Source organism: Pagrus pagrus (assembly GCF_965226575.1).
Source record: "Pagrus pagrus genome assembly, chromosome: 23".
NCBI lineage: Eukaryota > Metazoa > Chordata > Actinopteri > Spariformes > Sparidae > Pagrus > Pagrus pagrus.
In genome coordinates this window covers 7,457,034-7,476,644 of record NC_140205.1, presented here as the reverse complement: position 1 = coordinate 7,476,644, position 19,611 = coordinate 7,457,034, and the positions used below count along the sequence as shown (strand labels likewise).

Sequence of the window (19,611 nt, the reverse complement as noted above, 5' to 3'; positions counted from 1 at the left end):
TGCTCTTTTTTAGCTCCCGTCTCTTTAAGGACCCGCTCCTGAATACCCGGTTTCCTCTGATTGGTCCGCTCAAACACGCCTGAGCCAGCCCTGCCTAACAACAACAAAAGAGCAGCTGTGATAAATCAACGCTTATGTGCCAAACTAGCTGCAGATTAATTATGTAAAGGTGACGTGATGATGAAAGGTGATGTCACAAAGTCACGGAATTAAAGGCGGGACTACTGACGAGGCGTTTCAGGAGCAGTGTTTTCTGTGGGAGAGAGGAGCTTCTGTTGGTGTGGACTTTGACCTTTTTAACTTTCAAGATCTTTTACATGCACAAGAACAAAGATAAAACTGAAGGAAAGGAAAAAAAGCTCCTTTAAACCAATAATAAGACGCAGTGTTGCATCTGTATGTTACTTAATTTCACAATGAGTCATAAAACCCAGCAGAATCGAGACGATTTCACACACGTTTTCTCACTAAATCGTCCTTTTTCAAGATGCTGAATTTGTATAAACTTCCAAGAATATCATGAGAACACACTGACCTCCTTAAACACAAGAGCGACCGCAGAATAATGACATATTTTGCAAAGAAACCGGCGCAACAATAAGGGCTAAGTGGAAAGCGTCGGTGATTGTGGGACATTAACAACGACCTCCCTCATTCAGGACACTGGAGACAAAAAGGCTTTTCTCTGTTTCCTACTGGAGGGGAGGTTGGAAGCTGGTCGGCTCACTGGAGCGTAAAACCCGGCGAGGGAACCAACAGTCCAGTCACTGTCTGTGCTCAAGCTAGCACGTAGTTTTAATGATGGAGAAGGAAGGGGCTGAAAATGCTTTCATCGTCCGCGCTCCGGTTTAATCTACACTGACTCACCTAAATATCCCTTTTCACTCTCTGTCCATATTCGGATTCCCTTGACCTCAAATTACCCCTCATCATCTGCTCTCGCCTCGCCTTTCCTCCTCACTTTCCCTCACTTTCACTACATCCAGATGATGGAAGAAAATAGACTGTCAGAGGGAATAAATAGTATGAGTGTGTCAGTGATTCGGCTTAATAACAGAAGAGCCTCTGCAGTTGTACTCTTCTTCTCTTCAGCCTTAGCAACCGCACGTGATTGGTCCGTCTTTGTTTGCCATCTACCTTCTTCAGGCTCATGTCAATATGATCAATCGCCTCGTCCCCGTAGACTATGAGGTGATGACCTCTCTGATATCAGCAGACCCCTGAAGCCCCTCAGGCGCCCGTCTGCTAATGGTGCTATTGGGGTTCAATCCTTTGAAGAGTCTTTTATTGATCCTTCCAGATCCAAGAACCACTGGCGTAAGGTTACTTAAATTGCCCAGGTCAGAGTATAGCACAGGCTGATTGAATGGGAATATTGATCAGCAAATAGCCCACGTCTGTCTCAGTGATATCTTAGAGGTTGAGTACAGGGCTGTGGCTATGATTTAAGGGACATCGAGGCTCTGACATCTGGAATATTTATGAGAATTTGGGGCTTAAATGCTGAGTGTGCTATTTTCTAGTCCAAATATCCAAATATAAATCAGTTGGTATAGTCAATCATTTGCTGGATAGGTGTAGTATTTGATTAGAGGGTTGTAGATATCATTGAAGACTCAAAGGTTATGTCCTCTGGAATATACATTTAAAGGTGCAATACGTAAGAATTTTGGATAACAAATTAACCAAAGTTATCAACAAAATTGAAAGAAATAACAGTTTTGACATTATCAAGATATCTACTAAAGTTAGCACGCTAGCAAGCTAGCTCCATCCCTTCCAGGCCCAAAGCTCCTGTGCTACAGGTGTAAACACTAACCCTTGTCCCCAAGCACTCAGTCCAGACCACTAGCTGCATGGCTAACTAGCTAATGCCAGCTATGGTTAGCAGCAGTTAGCAGTAATGCTGGTAATATGCTGCCCCCTATTAGTTTGAGTATGAATTCAACAGGTGGCCAATTCTTACATATTGCAACTTTAACAACACAAGGAGTTGTTGTCAGTCTAATAACACGTAAACTGCACTTTGGTATTTTTTAGGGCCGATTCTCATCAGAAAAGCGACAGTATTTGACCATCTTACCATTATAAATGTAAACGTTTTTGTCATTAAAGTAATAGTTTGACATTTGGGGAAATAAACTCTTTAAATACTGACATAATTGTACAGAATTTGGTTCGTGGACAGTCAGGAATTTGCAATCATGACCACACTATTTCTCAAATCCTGGAGCTTGCCCGTGTTGAGCAGTATAATAATACAGTCATATTGTGTGGCTTTGTGCAAGAAGTCTAAATTTGAGAATAAACATTAGCTGATAATCTTGCATGAGCTGTGGCACTAAATCTGTCAGCTAAGATGGGATATAAAAGAAGATCAAAGTCAAGCTTCCATCTTGCAATCAATAGGGTTTGTTATATAAAAGCACTGATGTAATGTGGATAATGTGCACAGCAGCCAGACGTTTACAGCAACAATGGTCGGCTCGTTTTTCACCCTGGTTATTGACGTTTTCCCAACCCTGAATACTTAATCACAGCCAGCCACCTTCTCCTCGTTCCTTCCTCATCGCTCCATCTCTCACTTAATGTGTGTGTTGTTTTGGGAGGTGGAGCTTTTCTGCTGGAAGGATGAGTATCGATTTGCCTGGACTTTCAACAGATCACACACACACACACACTCTCCAACACACAACATATATGCCAGCGACTGTGAGCTAGGCTGCTTCATAATAGTAAAGTCCAGGTTTCAGCTTCATATGTACACACACACACGCATTGTGGGGGGGTGGGACGACACACTGGAAGGGAAACCAGAGACCACTGGTTGCCTAGCAACCGGAGAGCGGAGGGGAGTTTCAGCTAAGGGTGAGGTGCTGAAAATGATGTCCAACTGGGACCAATAGCGAGGCTCGTTTAAGGTGCTGAGAGAACAGACAGCCAATGAAATTGAGACGTTAATAAGCCCGCCTACATGGAGACAGATACATCTCCATTAATAGCAAGAGAACTGTAACTATGACTGGAAGCACAGGCTGTGTGTGTGTGTGTGTGTGTGTGTGTGTGTGTGTGTGTGTGTGTGTGTGTGTGTGTGTGTGTGTGTGTGTGTGCAAACATCGCCAAATGCTGCAGGATCAAGGTTGAAACAAGATCTCTCAAAGCTCTCTTGCACACACACACGCGCACACACACACACAGACTACCAGACACGGAAGAGCTCATGAACTGAATTCTCAATGTGATGAGAGAGGAAATGGTGTATGATATTTTTATGGGTTAATAAATACTTCAAAGCTCCAAGATGGAGCTGATTTTCACACTGCAGAGGAGCAGTAGCTCTCCTCAGGCACCAGGCTATGTGTGAACATGCATGAATATGTGTGTGTGTGAGAGAGAGTGTGTTTCTTTATGTGTGCAATACTATCTGGGTGTGGGTGCTTCAAAGAGTGTATCCACCTCTACTCTTTACAAAATGTAATTACTGACGAAATATTTGGAAACAGGTTTAGATTTCATGACACAGACGCAAAAATTTGAATTAATCAAGACACATTTATGTTGATATTTTTGAAAATTGCCTTTACAGCACCACATAATATAGAGACACTGAAGTAGCAATTCTCTGATCACTAAGGCTACATTTCACATTTCTTCCTACGGGTCTCGATGCTCAAGTTAGATCTTTACTAAAGGCAAGGTCTTTCGTTGGTCACGTGTATATAAACCTGTGCGTGACAGCAGCTTGTACAATGTGCATCTCCACATGACATGACACAGTTAAGGTTGACATAGCAACAGAGCCAGAGCCCAGTGGAGTCATGTTTACGTTGTTGTTCGGTACCTTGCACTGTACCGGAGGTACAGTAGGGCTCGCATACTGTACAACAGCTGCTCGCGGTCACAGTCAGTGAAGTAAAGCACATACAGATACACATATGGGGGGAGGGAAGGCTACAGATACAAGATCAGGTCAATGGGATGCTTGTAGCGGCCATATGTGCGTCTGACTGAGGGCTCTGCTGAGAGACAGCTTCGGACGGGACCATGCTGTGTGTTTGCTTCAAGACTCCCAGGACGCTTGTTTCCAGCAGCCAGTATAAGTAATGAAGCTTGCAGGAGAAGTCAGTAGTGTGTTACGTGCCAATACATTTACATTAGATATTGGTTATCAGAATTGCACTGCAAAGGAGGTCTGTCTGTTTCTCGTGTAAGAGACGTTATGTTGCAACTTTACGTTCGTTTAGGTTAAATTTTTCGTCTGTAACTCCACCACCGTCCCCTCCACATCACAATGTGAAACATTAGCTGCTAACATTACATCCTGGCAACGAGGCTGAAATGTTGTCACTAGCTAGTTTCAAACTGGTGATAAAATAAAATAAAAAAAATAAGCTAACGCGAATATTGGCTTCTAGGAAACGTGTAAGTCTGTCTCATCAAAAGCTATCAAATCAGTAAACAGGAAGTCAGTGTAGCATGATGAGCTGCAGTAAAAATTGCAGTTTTAGTGACATAAGAGATGCTAAATTTAACTGCCAACACTTCTTAAATTTAGTTATTACAACGTTTTAATTATGTAAAAATCAGTTTGAGAGTTAGGAATGTTCACACAGTTTATAAAGAGTGAAAATGATAACCTTAGCTAATGCTAACCTACAGTAACAGACAGTCATTTAAGCTAACCTTATTGGCATAAAATGTTTGGTAATTTGAGGTATGTTGTGTTTATTTTTGTGAACTGCAACGTAAAATTCCAGTTGACATTGCAATTAAACAGTAATTTGATCAATCTAACGCGCTCATATATTAGTTTGCTAACGTTATTTCCGTCAGTTAGCTAGTCCAGTTAGCCGACAGCTCAGGACAGTTACACCTGGCAATGCTGGGTGTAAATATTTGGTAAAAATCTGTAGATAAGAACTAATTTGAGCAGTGCAACCTATTTTAATCTAGGTATTTAACCTAAATCTCTACTTTAATTATAACTGGGAAAAGTTTAAACTCACAACTGAATCCTGATCTGTAAAAATCTGAGCTGCAAGAATAGGTGTGTTCAAACCTGTGGCGTTAAAAATAGAGTGAACACAAAGTACGATGCTATTCATCTTCCTTCTTTGAGATTATTCAAGATGGCACACTTATATTTCCTACACACAGCACACATATGCACAGGAATGTCAAGACTTTAAGCCTGGGCCACCTCACTTAACCTGCCGATGAGGACAAAAGTTTGGCTGACAAAAGATCTGCTGCTTTTACAGTGTGTTCCTGCTTTGCACCCCAGTTCAGTCCCTAAATAAGATGTCAACACTTTGAAAAATAGATTGCCCCCTTCCCATATAAATAAAGGGCGTGAAAGAAGTGTTGACGCTATGAATCATCCGAGGACTTGCTTAAAAAAGGCTAAACAAAACAGAATAAAAACGGCCGTTGGTCGTATAAACAAAATGGTGTCTAGAATTGAAACCCTCAGCATCAACACACCAGTTAGTGTGTTAAAAGCCTCTGTCCACAACGTCTCTCACAGCATCATCCATCATGCTGTGGTTTCTCTGAGTCGGTCACCGAAGGAGAATCTATAGCTGTGACTCGCCGCGGTGACGATTCGATGAACAAGAGGCATGATTATGATTGATCGACCGACGTCTGGGGTAAAAAGCATCTGGCAGGATCTGGCAGGTCTGTCCGGGCTGTTGTTCAACAGCTGGGAGAAGATGAATACTTCTCTTACCCTCATCTTGCTGGGACCTGCCTCGTTCTTTCCCTCTATTTACCTCCCACAAGGTCCTCATTTACTTTCCTTTCCAGTCTTGCACTATCACTGTTGCCTCGGTTCCCTTCATCGTTGTTGGAACACAAGTTCGTACAGGCTAGGAAATTATTATTAACTTTATCACCTTGCTTGACTTGTTTGACGTTTGGTTGGCAGTGGCTTTTTGGGCAACTTAAGACAAAGCAAGGAAGTCTTAAGCTGAAGTCAGATAATTTGCCAAGAAAGTGGGTCTAGAAAAGTAAAAGAGGGATATTTTGAAAGCTGAGATTAAAGTCATCTTATGAGGGCGGATTAGCTTTCCTTGTTCTAATTAATGTTTACCGTTTCAGCGTTTACGCCTGCAGACTCTCACATTACATCCAGTTCTTAAGCAACTATAGTCTTTCTTGGTCTCGTCCCAGATTCTCGCCATCTTCTAAGAGTATGTTAACGCATGCAAATGAGGATGGGAAACAAATTAGGGCAGCAGTTGAATTTGAGTGTATCTAACTGTCGTGGTAATAGCTTTATGCTCTTTTTCTCTGCTTCGCTTGACTCGATCTGGAACTAAAGAAAAGAGCTGGCACGTTCTGGACTGACACCGGACTTGGGATTCAAACTCGCCTTTTACAAAGACTTGTGACATTTGCAAATATGAGACGTTGGTCCAATTTCTGGAAGGGGTTGAGTAAATGTTTCACAAAACCACTCAATACACAATGTCAAGAGAAGTCCTCAGCATTAGATTATTGATTGGGAAGCATTAATTCACAGGGAAGAGATTAAAAAAAGACGAAACATCACTCGCTGTCGGGGAATAATGAGAGTTTGCAGCAAAGTTTTATCAAAGCGTGAGTGCTTTATCGCTCGTTCTCTCAGGTGGGTCGAGGATAGACACCCACACACTAGATGCACAACACATGCACGCACACACAGCCAGTAAATGAGCCTAGTCAGCAGTGTTGATTGAGCGCCATGGAAGCGTTTCATATGTTGTAATCACCCCAGCCTCGCCGTGCATGAAGATCAAAGATGCATCAATAAAACAGCAAGCGAAGAACAAAAGGATCAACGGCTCATCAGCCCATCCTGCTCTCTCTTTCTTGTTTTAAAACAGAAATTCCTCTTTCTCTTCATCACTAATTCCCTGGGTTTACCTACCTCTCCTCAAGGCTGGACTTATTCCAAATGAAAAGGTTGAGGAGTCGCCTTCTGTTTGCTCTCCTCCTGTGTTTTCTCTCCTCACGCTCTTCTCCTCCGCTGTCTCGCAGTCCAAGACAAGTGCGTCTTCCTTCTCTTCCTCTTCTCCTTCTTTTTCTTTAGCCACGCTTTTGCTCCTCGCCTCCTCACTCACCACCAGCTTTTGTCTCCCTTTCTCTCACTCTCACTCTCTGCAGATTTCCAGCGCTCACCAACTCCTCCTCTTTCTTCAGCTTGCGGCAGCCAGACTACATCTCCTCCATGTCTCTGCCTGAGCACTCACTCTCTCCCTCTCTCTCTCTCTACACACAATCTCTCTCTCTCTTTCTACCCAGTTTACACCCCCCCCTCCTCTTCCCTCTTCCTCTCCCTCCTCCTCCTCTCCATCTCGTCACTATGGAGACGCTGGGCCCGTACAGAGACGAGCTCGTGCTGGCTCACAAGGAGCGTAAACGTGTTTGTTTGAGTGCAGCATGAGTTGAGACCGTATCCTCGTCACAATATGACCTCAATGTAAAATAATTCTAACATAAACTACTAGAAAAAAAGCTTTATGATATAGTTTTCCTATTTGAACGAATAGGACAGTTTCCCGTCTTTGTGCTAAGCTAAGCTAACCAGCTGTTGGTGCATTTCCCAAAATGTGGAACTGTTCCTTTAACGATATCCTTAACGATTCCTATCTATGGAGGAATTTTATTTTTGCTGTGAATAAAGCCTCTAAATACAGGAGCCATTAGCCTTAGCTACTGTTGCTATGGTGAAGAAACCAATCGGAGGTGTGAATAAATTGCTGGTGTAATTTGGCACCGTCAGAGCTGTTGAATTCATCCAAAATTGACCCAAAAATCCAAAAAGTGAACCGACTCAAACTGCTAAATGTTTTTAAAGGTTTCTACAAAATGTGAACAGTCGCTGGGAATCACGTTCGACTTCTCTTCATACGTTCCTACGCACACGAGCTCATACCTTTGATATATTATCAAAGAACCAGACATTGTCTGACGCAGCTGCTCATCTTTTGAAGTATGATACAACCAGGAGAGTTTCTTTTTTTTGTGGAGAAGCAAATGAGGGAAGAGAGTGACGTGTAAAAACACTGCGTTTCATGGTCAAGCGTCCTAACGCCTATGCCAACGTGGCGCCGCTCAACCAGGAGAGCTTGATGCCCGTCCAAGTCCTGGATGTCCTCCAACTGTAGGTCACTTATTAAGTAGAAAATTAATCGGACTTTAACTTTCTGAACACTTTCAAATGCCCTCATAAGGCCTTCCACTTTTCCACTGTGTGCAGGGTATCACATGTGTTCGCCAACAGATGCAGACATGTTTAGACATTTGGCAGGAAGTAACTCAGAGCACAGAAACTCCTGTTATCTGATCCTAATTACTCTTTTGCAATGTTCCTTTAGGGCCTGTGAGGGTCAGAGCAACGTCATCACTGTGTTGTGTAATGATATACGGATACATGTCGGATTTTTTCCCCCCAAAAAACGGAAAATAACCTCAACATCGAGTGACTACAGGAGGAATCACACCAGCGCTTGTGTGTGTACACGAGCACGTGTTTATGTGTTAGAGTATATTTTCATGTCTGTGAATGTGAAGTGTCACATAAATGAAATCCAATCCACAAAGCTCGACGTCATTCGGACTATTTCTGTCTTTTTTACAAGAGTCTGCGATCCAGGAGGATAAAACCAAAGATAGTGCACGACTCCTACTCGTCTTTAAGTAACAACAATACTGAAGATTTAATTTAACTGGCAATAAATACGTTTTCTGCTTAAATTTATCATTATGAGGTAAATGTTGATTGCAAAATGTAATTGAAATAGAATAATGAAACCATTGGCATGAACATTATTTCCCTATAAACGTTTTTATTTATGTCTGAGGAAAACGAAAACGATCCAGTTGTTTTTGCTGCAGCGGTGCGAACAGTTATACCACTTGGAAACCCTAGGGGAGAAAGTAAATATAACTTAAAGAGTAAACGTAAGACAATTTAGAAATGTACTTGCAACCTTATATTTCGAGTTCAGCCCCCACTGACCTTTGATTTCCAGTGACATCTTGAGAAATCTACATCAAAGTTCAATTCGGACCTTGACAAAACAATCTCATCGAAACATCCTCATACTGTACATGAACGACTAAACTCAGAGAAGTCAACGTTAACTTTCCATCTGCCCCTGATCTCCTCCCTATGTGGATTTCCTGACTTACTATTTCTGCCTGACTTCCTCCTTTGCTGCCGTTTTAGTTACTACAGCCACTAGAGGTCACTGCTTCACGAGACAAATGAGATAGAAAATAGATCACAGTTTTTCTTTGATCATGTCATATCTTCGTCACAAGACTTAGTGTTCCCAGTTGTCATGAAATTGTAAATGTTTAAACGTCCATATTTTTCTTTTAATCCATGCTGGCTCAGTATTTTAGCTTTAGAGTTTATCATTGACCTTGGAAACAGCAAATGAGGATGGTGCTCTATGAACAAAAACCTTAACACAAAAACTAAAATGACTTGAGTGATGCTTGATAATCAAATCTTACAGAATTTCTAAGGAAGGAACCTTTACCAACTTTTGTCTGACAGGATTTACAAAAAACGTCTATCAAATCCTGTAGAAAATAGTCCACATTTTGCTCTTAATATGATCTATTATTGAAAAGAAGAAGTAGAAAACACCTCCAGGGACGAATCAGAAATTCTTTAACCTTTAATACTCTTTTGGCTCAAAGATCTGATGCACCAAACTTTTGATTCATCGTCATGTTGGATGAAAACTTAACCTGTGCTTTTACTAACCATACCATTAGAGAGAAGTTGAGGTAAATCAGCGCCTTAAGCCTTGTGTAAACGAAACAAACATAATCCATCACCGTCACAGATCCTGAGGAAACCTCTAAGGACCGATTAATCCATCCCCGTTGTTAACGACTGACTTAACAAGTGAGGATGTCGGTGGTGAAGCAGCCGACCGGCAGCTGCAGCTCTACGGCAGCTACAGGTTCAGGGTACGCTCGGGGGTCACACACATTCTCTCCCGACGCCTCCCACACCAACGCCAGCACGGCGAGCGCTACAACAGGAAGTGCCGACGCCAAATAAGGCTGCAGGAGAGAGAAATATCGGCAGGCAGGCAGGGACGGTGAAGTACACTGCAGTCCTGAGGCGAATCCACCCACATGAAAAGCTACAACTCACTCCTTTTCACACGTACTGCATGAGAACGTACTGAATCCTCACATATTAAAACACACGTATGAAAACCGTCGATACAAGCGCGCGACAACCGCGACCAGACGTCTTCTCGGTGTGAAAACTTGTGAATCCGTGATCAGTTACACTAATTAACGGGAAGTATGGATGCGTGCGCGTGTGTAGGTATTATTGTATGATATATAGGGTCGAATCCTGCAGAGGTCTGACGACGGCAGGAACCATCTGGTGTTGGGATGCGAGACAATCTGTCCAATTGGAAAGGTGACAAAGAAGGTGCTAAGCACAGGAACACACACACACACACAAATTCAGAGTATTTGGAGTAGTGTCAGGACAAGGCAATCCAGTGCACACACATTTCATTTATACCACGTGCACATATCTCTAGTCTCTATGGTAACTAGTAGCCGTCATGGCAACGGAGAACAAGCTGTAGAAGAAAAGCTGAACTCTCATGACTGTCCTCAATTTATTTTGGACCCTCGTACATCTACACACGCTCAGAGTTAGTCATTTTGAGGCTTTCAGAACACATTCCCAGTTCGGTGTGTGTGCACGTCCTACAATGGCATGTTGTAATAATAGTGGGGAATGCAAGGACAAGTCAGGCCCTGCAGGTGAATGACGCGCACACACGTGCACACACTAACAGGCCTTCACATGCCAGAGACAGGCATGAAGAAGCAGAGAGTTACCTCCACACTGTAATAGGATTGGGGCGATATGATGAGATTTAACTGCACGTTAAGGTGTCATGAACCCTCAAAGAGGTCACATGATCAGGCTGAAGGATTTTAGGATGATCAACAAGGTTGAAGCGAATACAGTGGTGGAAAGTAACTAAGTATATTTACTCAAACTTGACACAATTTTGAGTACACACCACACCAATATATCTATGATGAGCCGATATCAGCTGATAATATCTGTCAACTGATGTGTCAGGCTCTAGATCTTACTCCACTTTACATACATCTATGATCAGAGTATAAGTATAATTTGTTGCCAACAGTCCTTTACTGAATAAAGTACTTTTATTTGTTTATGAGTTTTGATAAATGCTGCGACACAAAAGCTGCCATTTTTCAAACTTTTCTCCAGTCTTTGCTTTTTACCAGACCTGTAAAGTGCAAGTATTCAAATAAAACAATCAGAAAAGGCAGACTTTTTTCCTCATCTTTCAGTTTTTCTTTCAGTTTCTCCCTCAGACCTTAAAAAATCAAACAAATGAAAAAAATCAGAGAGAAGAAAATCTCTCTTTGATTGAACTGCCCACATGCATCCCATCACAAGGAGCGGAAATAAGATGTTGCTTCATATTTAAGGGATCAAAACCAACCACTGATCAAGAGGAAAAAAAGGTATGCAGCAGGACCAGAAATCAAATGCTTCCCTTTCCTCAGCACAGCACTCAGGTAACCAAGGACACAGAAAATACACACACACACATTTGAAGGCACCCTCCTCTGTGATATCAAGGTCCACTCATCTAGAACACATTAAGGGAATTGTTCCTCAAGGACCAGAAACTATCTGCACTCCACCATCGCGAAGGTGGCTTTCCAAAACGAAATCCGTTTCTAATTGCTTCGCTCTGGGCTCTCTGAGGACTCACTTGAAACGAGAGCAATTTGCAGCCTTGACGCAGTTGTTTTGTACTTTACTCGCATCAAGACGAGGCGGCGCGAGTGAACCGGTGAGGCAGCAGCACCACCGTGTGGATTTAGACAGGATGTGTCTGCAGCTCAGAGCACTGCAGGGAAATGAATATGTATATGGAGGCTCCATCCGTCTGATATTGGACAAAAGAGACGCTCAATCAAAGGTTATTGTCTGGCTAAAGTAGGGTTTGTTCAAGCAGTTTTATATAGAAATATTCAAATATTTTGAACTCCAGAACAATTAATACTTTACCTCCTGTCAAAAACAAAATATTAATGTGAAGCTTTTCTAAGCCAACACATTCCAGCTAAGACGTTCTCAAACTTGGGTCGAGGCCCCCGAAGCGTCACGGTGAGAAGATGATGACAGTAAATTGTTCTTGAGACAGCTGACAGATTTTACCAGGAGACTTGTGATATTAAAAGCAGGCTGATAGAGTCGTAATGTCTCGCCATTATTACGTTCTCAAGTGCCTGACACAGCCGTCTAAATTAGTTTGGGTTCAGGGGAAAATTAAGGGCACAAAGCGGCTTAAATGGCGGCTCCCTGAAGACAAATCTGCACACGGCGCTCCGGCTACAATCATCTGACATGAAGGAATGCCAGAAAATACTCCTTTGGATGGTTGTACCCACTAAATGTTTCATATTTTACTTGAATATTAATTTGTAATCGCTTATTTATTAGCTGTCAGTCGACTGCAAATATGGCTGGAAGTGAATTGGTTCAGTACCTTCAGTAGAATATGATTAGTTAAATCTTAGCATAGTGTTAAAAAACTCAATTATAAGTAGTACGTGCACACTTGCTCCACCATTTTTATAGTCTTATTAATTATTAATACAAAGTTAATAATTCAAAGATAGAAAAGTCTAATTTAATGAGTTTTCATTTCAGGTCTCAAGGCTTTTAATTCCCACTCTACCATACAGGACAGGACAGCATGGCTTCTTTTTTTTTTTTAAGAAACATTATCAATACTAACTGTATATTTTCTTTTGACCTAAAGCAGATGTTGAAGGATTGTTATTATTTATTAGAAGTTGGGTTATTTTCTATCAGTAATAATAAAACTGTTCTGGAATCTGGTAATTAAAAGACAGGAGCAGTCAAAGTGATCATACAGGTTGTAAATTATCTAGAAATTGGCATTTTGTGCGATTTGGCGCCTCCTACAGTTTCTAAATGCAACACCACTGTCGTAAATACAAATCCCAGGTCTGTCACTATTTGTCAGATGTAGTGTGGGTGCAAACAAACAAAACTCATCACATCACGACAATGATTTGTGTTGAATGTATGTAACACTGTGATCCTAAACTCTCACTGAAGCTACATAGTGCAGAAAACAAATGATAGAGACACAATTCAACCTATTACAAGACACTGTACCATCAACATGAGTTTGAAGCTGTTATTTTTTAGCTATTAAAGTTACATAATGTTGCTTTAAATACATTTTCTCATACCAATATTTTGTATTTTAAATTGATTTATTAATTTGATTTATTTATTTGTCAAGCGAGTATTTGTTGCTTGTGTTATCTTTTGTTTATCTTTTACTGCCGTCTTGGTGGGTACCGTTTCTTTTTCTAGAGGGTGCTATCTAAATAAAGTTTGATTGATTGAATGATTGATCAGCGCTGATGATAGCCTGTTTTTTGCCCACAATAAATAAGGAGACCTGTTCTGTGATTCCCAGCGTTTTTTAAATTTTATTTTTTATTATTAACTAATGAATGAGCCAATTAGCCTCCTAATAAAATGATCAAAGGGCTGGAATGAGGTTGTCAAGGGGCTGCATTTGGTCGATGGGCCGCCAGTATGAGAGGTCTGATGGATGTTTATCTTCAGACAAATTCAGACAAATTATACACAAATAACAAAGAAACTTAATGTGCAGAGAGAGCGGGGAAAAAATGAGATATCAAATTTAAAAAAGCTCAATAAGTTAGGAGCCCTGTATCTTCTTGATAACTGGCCTCTGATTTCAAACGGTTTAGAAAGATGAAGGTTGGATTTTAGACCTGAGTCTTCATATGCTGGGACAGTCTGTTAATGTGGACTAATGTAAGAGTTACCTTGGACCAGGTGTGACTCAGATGAGTCAATCTACTCTGATGACATGAGCCACAGCGACACACATCCTAACACACAAACACACACACACACACTATACGGCAGAGAGAGCTGCACCTGCTCTCTGTCTGCAGTATATTGTGTGTGTGTGAGGACAGGCAGGATTAAAAGGTGTTTTCAGACGCTCTTGTAATCCCACAACAGCAGGACTGCACATATGTGCCCAATCAAAAGGATACACACACACACACACACACCTATACCTACACACACTCTTGTATCCCTCTATTTGAAATTGCTCCAACAATGCTTAATGCTCCTCCCTCGTCTCCCTGGACGCCACAGCATCTGTTGCCCATGGCGATTATCTAGCGATTACATGAAAGCAGCGGCCAAATTCTATTCAGACTCACTGTCCTCTCTCTCTCTCTTCAACCTGTTTCTCTTATATCTATATGTCCTTCACCATGTCACTCTATAATATCTCTCCACACACACACACACACACACACACACCTCAGGTACAGCAGCGGCGTCTCCATCACCCCAGAGACTACTTCAGTGACATCGTACTGCTGCAGTGGTACGCAGGAATGAGGACAGCTGGTACAGCAGACACACGTGTAACACTATCGTTTCACACGCACACAATCGATAAGATCTCATATTAAAACACAACCAAAGTATGTAAACACCTGAACATCACACTCAGGTTGACAGACTGCATTTAAATTCATCCCAAAGGTGTTGAAAGGGCTGGAAGTGACTTTCCCATGACTTCCTGGACAACTGTGAAATGTATTTGCGGTAACTTTTGTCAGCAGTTTTTGTTGGAAAGTTGCAAAGCTCAGTGAAATGTAGGGATGACCCCGCCGCGTTTCCTTCCTGATATTGATGTTGTTTTGTTTTGTATGTCTTTTTTTTATTCCTTAGAACATCAACCTGGAGCCGAAGACAGAAATAAGCCTTTTGGCTAAATCTGACACTTCTATACTGTGTGGTGACCATGAAAAATAATAGAATAGAGAAAGATCTACTGAAGCTGAAGAATATTAAGGTTTAACTTAACTGGAATAAAGAGCTCAGCAAAACAATCCTGGTACTCAGATGTATATGGACGCCTAGTTGTGTGCTTGTGCACCCTCTAGTGGCTTCAGTCTGTACTACAGTGCAGCGTCTCTCACACAGACAGAGTCCTTCTACAAAACAACACACTTCCATTTAGATCTATGAGCAGGTTTAAATAAGAGCACTTCAGGGCTATATATATATATATATATATATATTATATATGTGCTTCAAACTGTATGCACATTATTTCAGACTTCAGGGCTCTTCTGTTTTACATAACAAAAGGGGAGACTGATGTACATTGTGGCCCGTGTTTGAAAAGCGATACGTTTTAAATGCATACATAAACACATAAGCATGTACTAACACGTCCTCTAACTCGCATGCATCCAGAAACGCACACATACACACACACACACACATAAGCGCAGCATGTGGGCGGCATCCCCAGCGCTGTGAAACATCTTGCATCCCACATGCTTATATAACTCCCTCTCCACCTCCTCCAGCTGATCACTCATCACTTTATCACTTTATCCTCCGCTGGGAAGGAAAAACACCCCTTCTCTCTCCTCTCTCTCTCCTCTCTCTCTCTGTCTCTCTCCCTCTCTCATTGAAATCAGCCAGGCGGGCGCCCTCTGCAATCGAGCATGATTTCGTTACACTCGGAGCATCAAAGGAGCACATCGCTGCGATGAGATCAGGCTGCAGCAAATCCCATCTCTACTGAAGATTTTATGTTGGTAAAAATTGAATCATAAACCTGCGCCACTTGTGACAACACAGGGGCTCAAATGTCAAACCTTGTTATCATCCAGCATTACGGATATTTACAGAGGGGGAGGATTCAATCAGGGGGAAAGCAGCTGAAAACTGTATACCTGCTCTTTATTGCTGCAGATTTTAAACCGCAAAACTTCTACAGCGAAACCAAGAGCTGTTATGGCAAGAAGAAGCAAAAATGCACCTCCCTTGCTGTTTGTATTCTTAGCACGCATTGCGCCGTAATGAGGAGAAATGCCTGATGGGCATTCTGCACAGTACTGTATGGCCTCGGCATCCTTCCCGCAGAGCGAACTTTCGCATCGACCTCAGCCGCATTTTTCGGATAGAAAGCCAAAGGACAAAGCATGTGCGTGTGCTGATTTATGGGTCTCCAGTGTGATTTGTTGAGCAGGACAAACAAATTCAGTCTGTCACCGAGGTGAGAGATGAGGACAGAAACCAACAAGCATTCAGCCTCACAAAGCCCCGACTGATGCCCTTTATTACAAAGGAAATATATCCACCAGAAGCCCTCATTAAAGCTGAAAACTTCTCTTCCACTGCTTGGAGTTACTATCTGTCCGTGAGGGAGCGGTTTGACCGGCAACGCTAATGTCTGACTGTGTGTTGACACAAGAGGGATTACTCTATTAGTATCTTGATAGCATCACTTGATTGAAAAAAGAAGTTGTTTCACAACACAAGCAAGTGTCCAGTTCACAGATATAACTTGTTTCAAGAATAATGTATTTGATAAAGGAGAAAGACGGCGTAAAAATCCCCCAAAACTAACAATGTTTACTTCCCTACTCGAGCCTTTTCCTTCTTAATGAAGACACAAAAATTGCACTCTCAGAAAGACGGGTGACTTGAGAGACATATTTAAAGTAAAGTAGTCAAAATTGAAGCAGCAGAGGCAGAGCAATCTTGACTTTTAGTCCCCTCTCTGAATCAAATCCCCTTTTAAAAAGGGGCAATATGTAAGAACTGGCCACCTGTTGAATTCATACTGCCAACAAACTAAGGCAGCAGGTCACCAGAGTAACTGCTAACTGCTGCTAACTGTATTCTGTTTATACATCCATGGCTTTAGCTACTGTTAGCTTGTTAGCTGTGCAGCTACAGTAGCTGGACTACTGGGGGAGTGCTGGTGTTTACAGCGCTAGCACAGGAGCTTTGGACCGCCGGGAGAAGGAGGTTTTCATCCCCAAGGCTAGCTGGTTAGCATGCTAACTTCAGCAGATAACCTTGCTTTGACAAGAAGTCTTTAAACACAATGTTATTTCTTTAAAAAAATCATTTCCTAAAACAGCCAGGCACTGTGGTTAATATTCAGCGAGTGTTTGGGACTATTTTCAGCTGTGGATTAATACATATTTGGTGCACTGCCGAGTGCTTGTGGCAGCAGGATGGTGTATGTGGGATCCACTCAAAATAACCTGCAGTGTGTTTCACAATGGAGGTTTGAGATGATACTTTGGGAGTTGTTGGCAGTAAGAAACATGCAAGCTACCACCAGCATTATCCTTTAAAATGAACATTTTTAGTAGCAGGTGGGAATATTAATGCGACTTACATTGATGAGCTCGATCTCCCAGATCTTCTTGACCAGCTCCATGGAGGTGTAACCGTTGATGAGGAAGGACTTGGTGTAGTCGCCGAGCTCCAACGACTCCAGCCACTCTGCCACCGACGTGGGGTTGTTGCCATCGTAACCGACGGGCCGCACCTTTGGTACAGAGAGCGGGGAGAAACGTCATCTTTTCAGGTCTGTATTAAAGACACATGATGCTTTTTCAATGTGTCCCTTTCCTTCAGTGTTTCATTGGTTCTTGTGCATGTAAAAGATCTAAAAGTTAAAAACCCCAAAGTCTGCACCAACAGAAGCTCCCCTCTCCCACAGAAAACACTGCTCCTGAAACGCCTCGTCAGTAGTCCCGCCTTTAATTCTGTGACTTTGTGACATCACACTACGTCACCATGTCGCAAATTTGCCTATATGTCCTCTTTAATACTTTTCTGTAGTTTCATTTTACAAGATTGCTGAGCATATGTCTTCATATCTCTGCATGCTGACTTCTTGGAAGAAGCCTTTTACATTTAGTGATACTGTGAAGAAACGTCGGGTGTGTTGTGCTGTTTTTCTGCCCATCTGGTGTCTTACCTTTGACCTGGAGCTTTTTAGCCTAGCACAGCTGTTAACTCAAGGTACGATCTGTACAAATGCAGACTACGTTACAGCCTACATACCTAATTCTTACATAACATGACAGCTGTTTGATTTCTGTTTACACTATGTTTCACTGATGTGCTGCACTTTCCTCATTTTCTGTCTGTTTTCTGCTGCAACAGCCTCATTTCAACACGGGAATCATTAAAGATTTATTCTGTGTTAAATAGCTTCCCCGGTTCAGCAGCGCACTGGAGGAATACAGGAGATACTGAGCTCGAACAGTGTGGATTTTTCAAAAATAGAACACGACTTTAAAACCATTAAAAACAAACATCTGCAGTGCAAACAAGTAAACACGAGCTTGAGAAAAGGGCAGAATAGGACACTAACAGCAGGGGGTGACCGCCTTGAGTGAGAGACTTTAAGAGCACAGCTGAAAATTCATAATTCATTCTCTTTTATTTTGACAGTCAAAACAGCTTCAGAGAGTTCGTGGTGCTTCAAAGAAAACATCCCACATCCTCCACCTTACGCTGTGCCTACGTGTGTGAGGGCAGACGAGAGTTAGAGGTTAAACTTTCTACAGCGTGTTGGAAAGTTTAGCGGAGGTGAGAGGTGGAGGCTGCGGATCAAAGTTTTTTCTGGGTGTCTGTATGAAAACCTGCTTATCTCTGAGCTCAGAGTCTCCCTTTTCTCTCCGTCCTCTCCTTTCGCAGACTCCTTTTTTCCTGCTCTCGCTCTCACACAGTCACACACCTTTGATCTCACAATCTGTCTCGCGCACACACGGAAGCGTTCGACCTTGACAAAAACTTTCCAAAAAGGTCTGTAAGTATTTCTTTGTATCAGTTCAGCAGCTTCTTTCCCCTTTTAAAAGGAACTGCTGGCATTTTTTTTTCCCGTGACAAAGTGTGTCCGGGACAATGTGGATTTAGACTCAGCAAAATGTGAGCAGCTTCTTGCATCATGCAATTTAATGGTGTTTGGATGCTGGGGATCTCCAGTAATGTATCTTAGTGCATCTTTCCCCCCCAACTCCTCGGCGTCTTGCAGTGTTTCTGCAGAACATGCAGAAAGAATCCTAACCGCCCACAGAAAGTTATATCACATGGGGACTCGGTCGGAGCGGGAGTGTTCGCCAGCTCTCATTTGTTAACCTTACAGTCTTGAACTGGAAATACAGACTGGAGCAGATTAAAATTTGATGAGTTTATGTAACTTGCAATGAGACTGATGTTACAATAAAGACTGATCAGGAAGCTCAGATGTAGTAAATGTTAATCATAGTGTGCGATCGGCTGCTGTACTGACCCTGGGCAGCAGCCGTATGGCCTGCAGGAGGCGCTGTCTGTGGGCCGAGTTGAGGATACCGATCTCCAGCAGGTCCTGGTCCTCCACCACATTGCTGCCCTGCAGGGTGACAAAACGACAGCAATGGTTAACATTCATGCAGGACTTCTCCACCCAGAGCTAACAATGCAGCACTGTCTGTGAGTGTACAATAGCGGCAGCACTTAGAGTTAATTTGCATTGCTAAAACAGCGATTTAGTTGTTTAGACTTGTTTGCCTCCTTTTATACACAAGTAGTTTATAAAGGACCACACTAATGTTTTTTTCAGCTCAGGCTATAATGACTTATCACATGAGATTTCAGAGCGAGGCTTGTCCTTAAATGAG

The 19,611-nt window shown here is 42.2% G+C and overlaps 1 protein-coding gene across 8 annotated transcripts in view; it reads right to left on the bottom strand.

The window, feature by feature from the left end:
* anks1b (ankyrin repeat and sterile alpha motif domain containing 1B) overlaps positions 1-19,611 on the bottom strand; it is a 231,211-nt gene that overhangs the window by 26,847 nt on the left and 184,753 nt on the right. For all 8 annotated transcript variants that reach the window (XM_084345741.1, XM_084345742.1, XM_084345743.1 and 5 more), the window contains 2 exons: positions 19,245-19,343; positions 17,337-17,489 (listed from right to left, as the gene is read on the bottom strand). In XM_084345741.1, the coding sequence (XP_084201867.1) occupies positions 17,337-17,489; positions 19,245-19,343 (252 nt within the window). The remainder of the gene's footprint in view (positions 1-17,336; positions 17,490-19,244; positions 19,344-19,611) is intronic.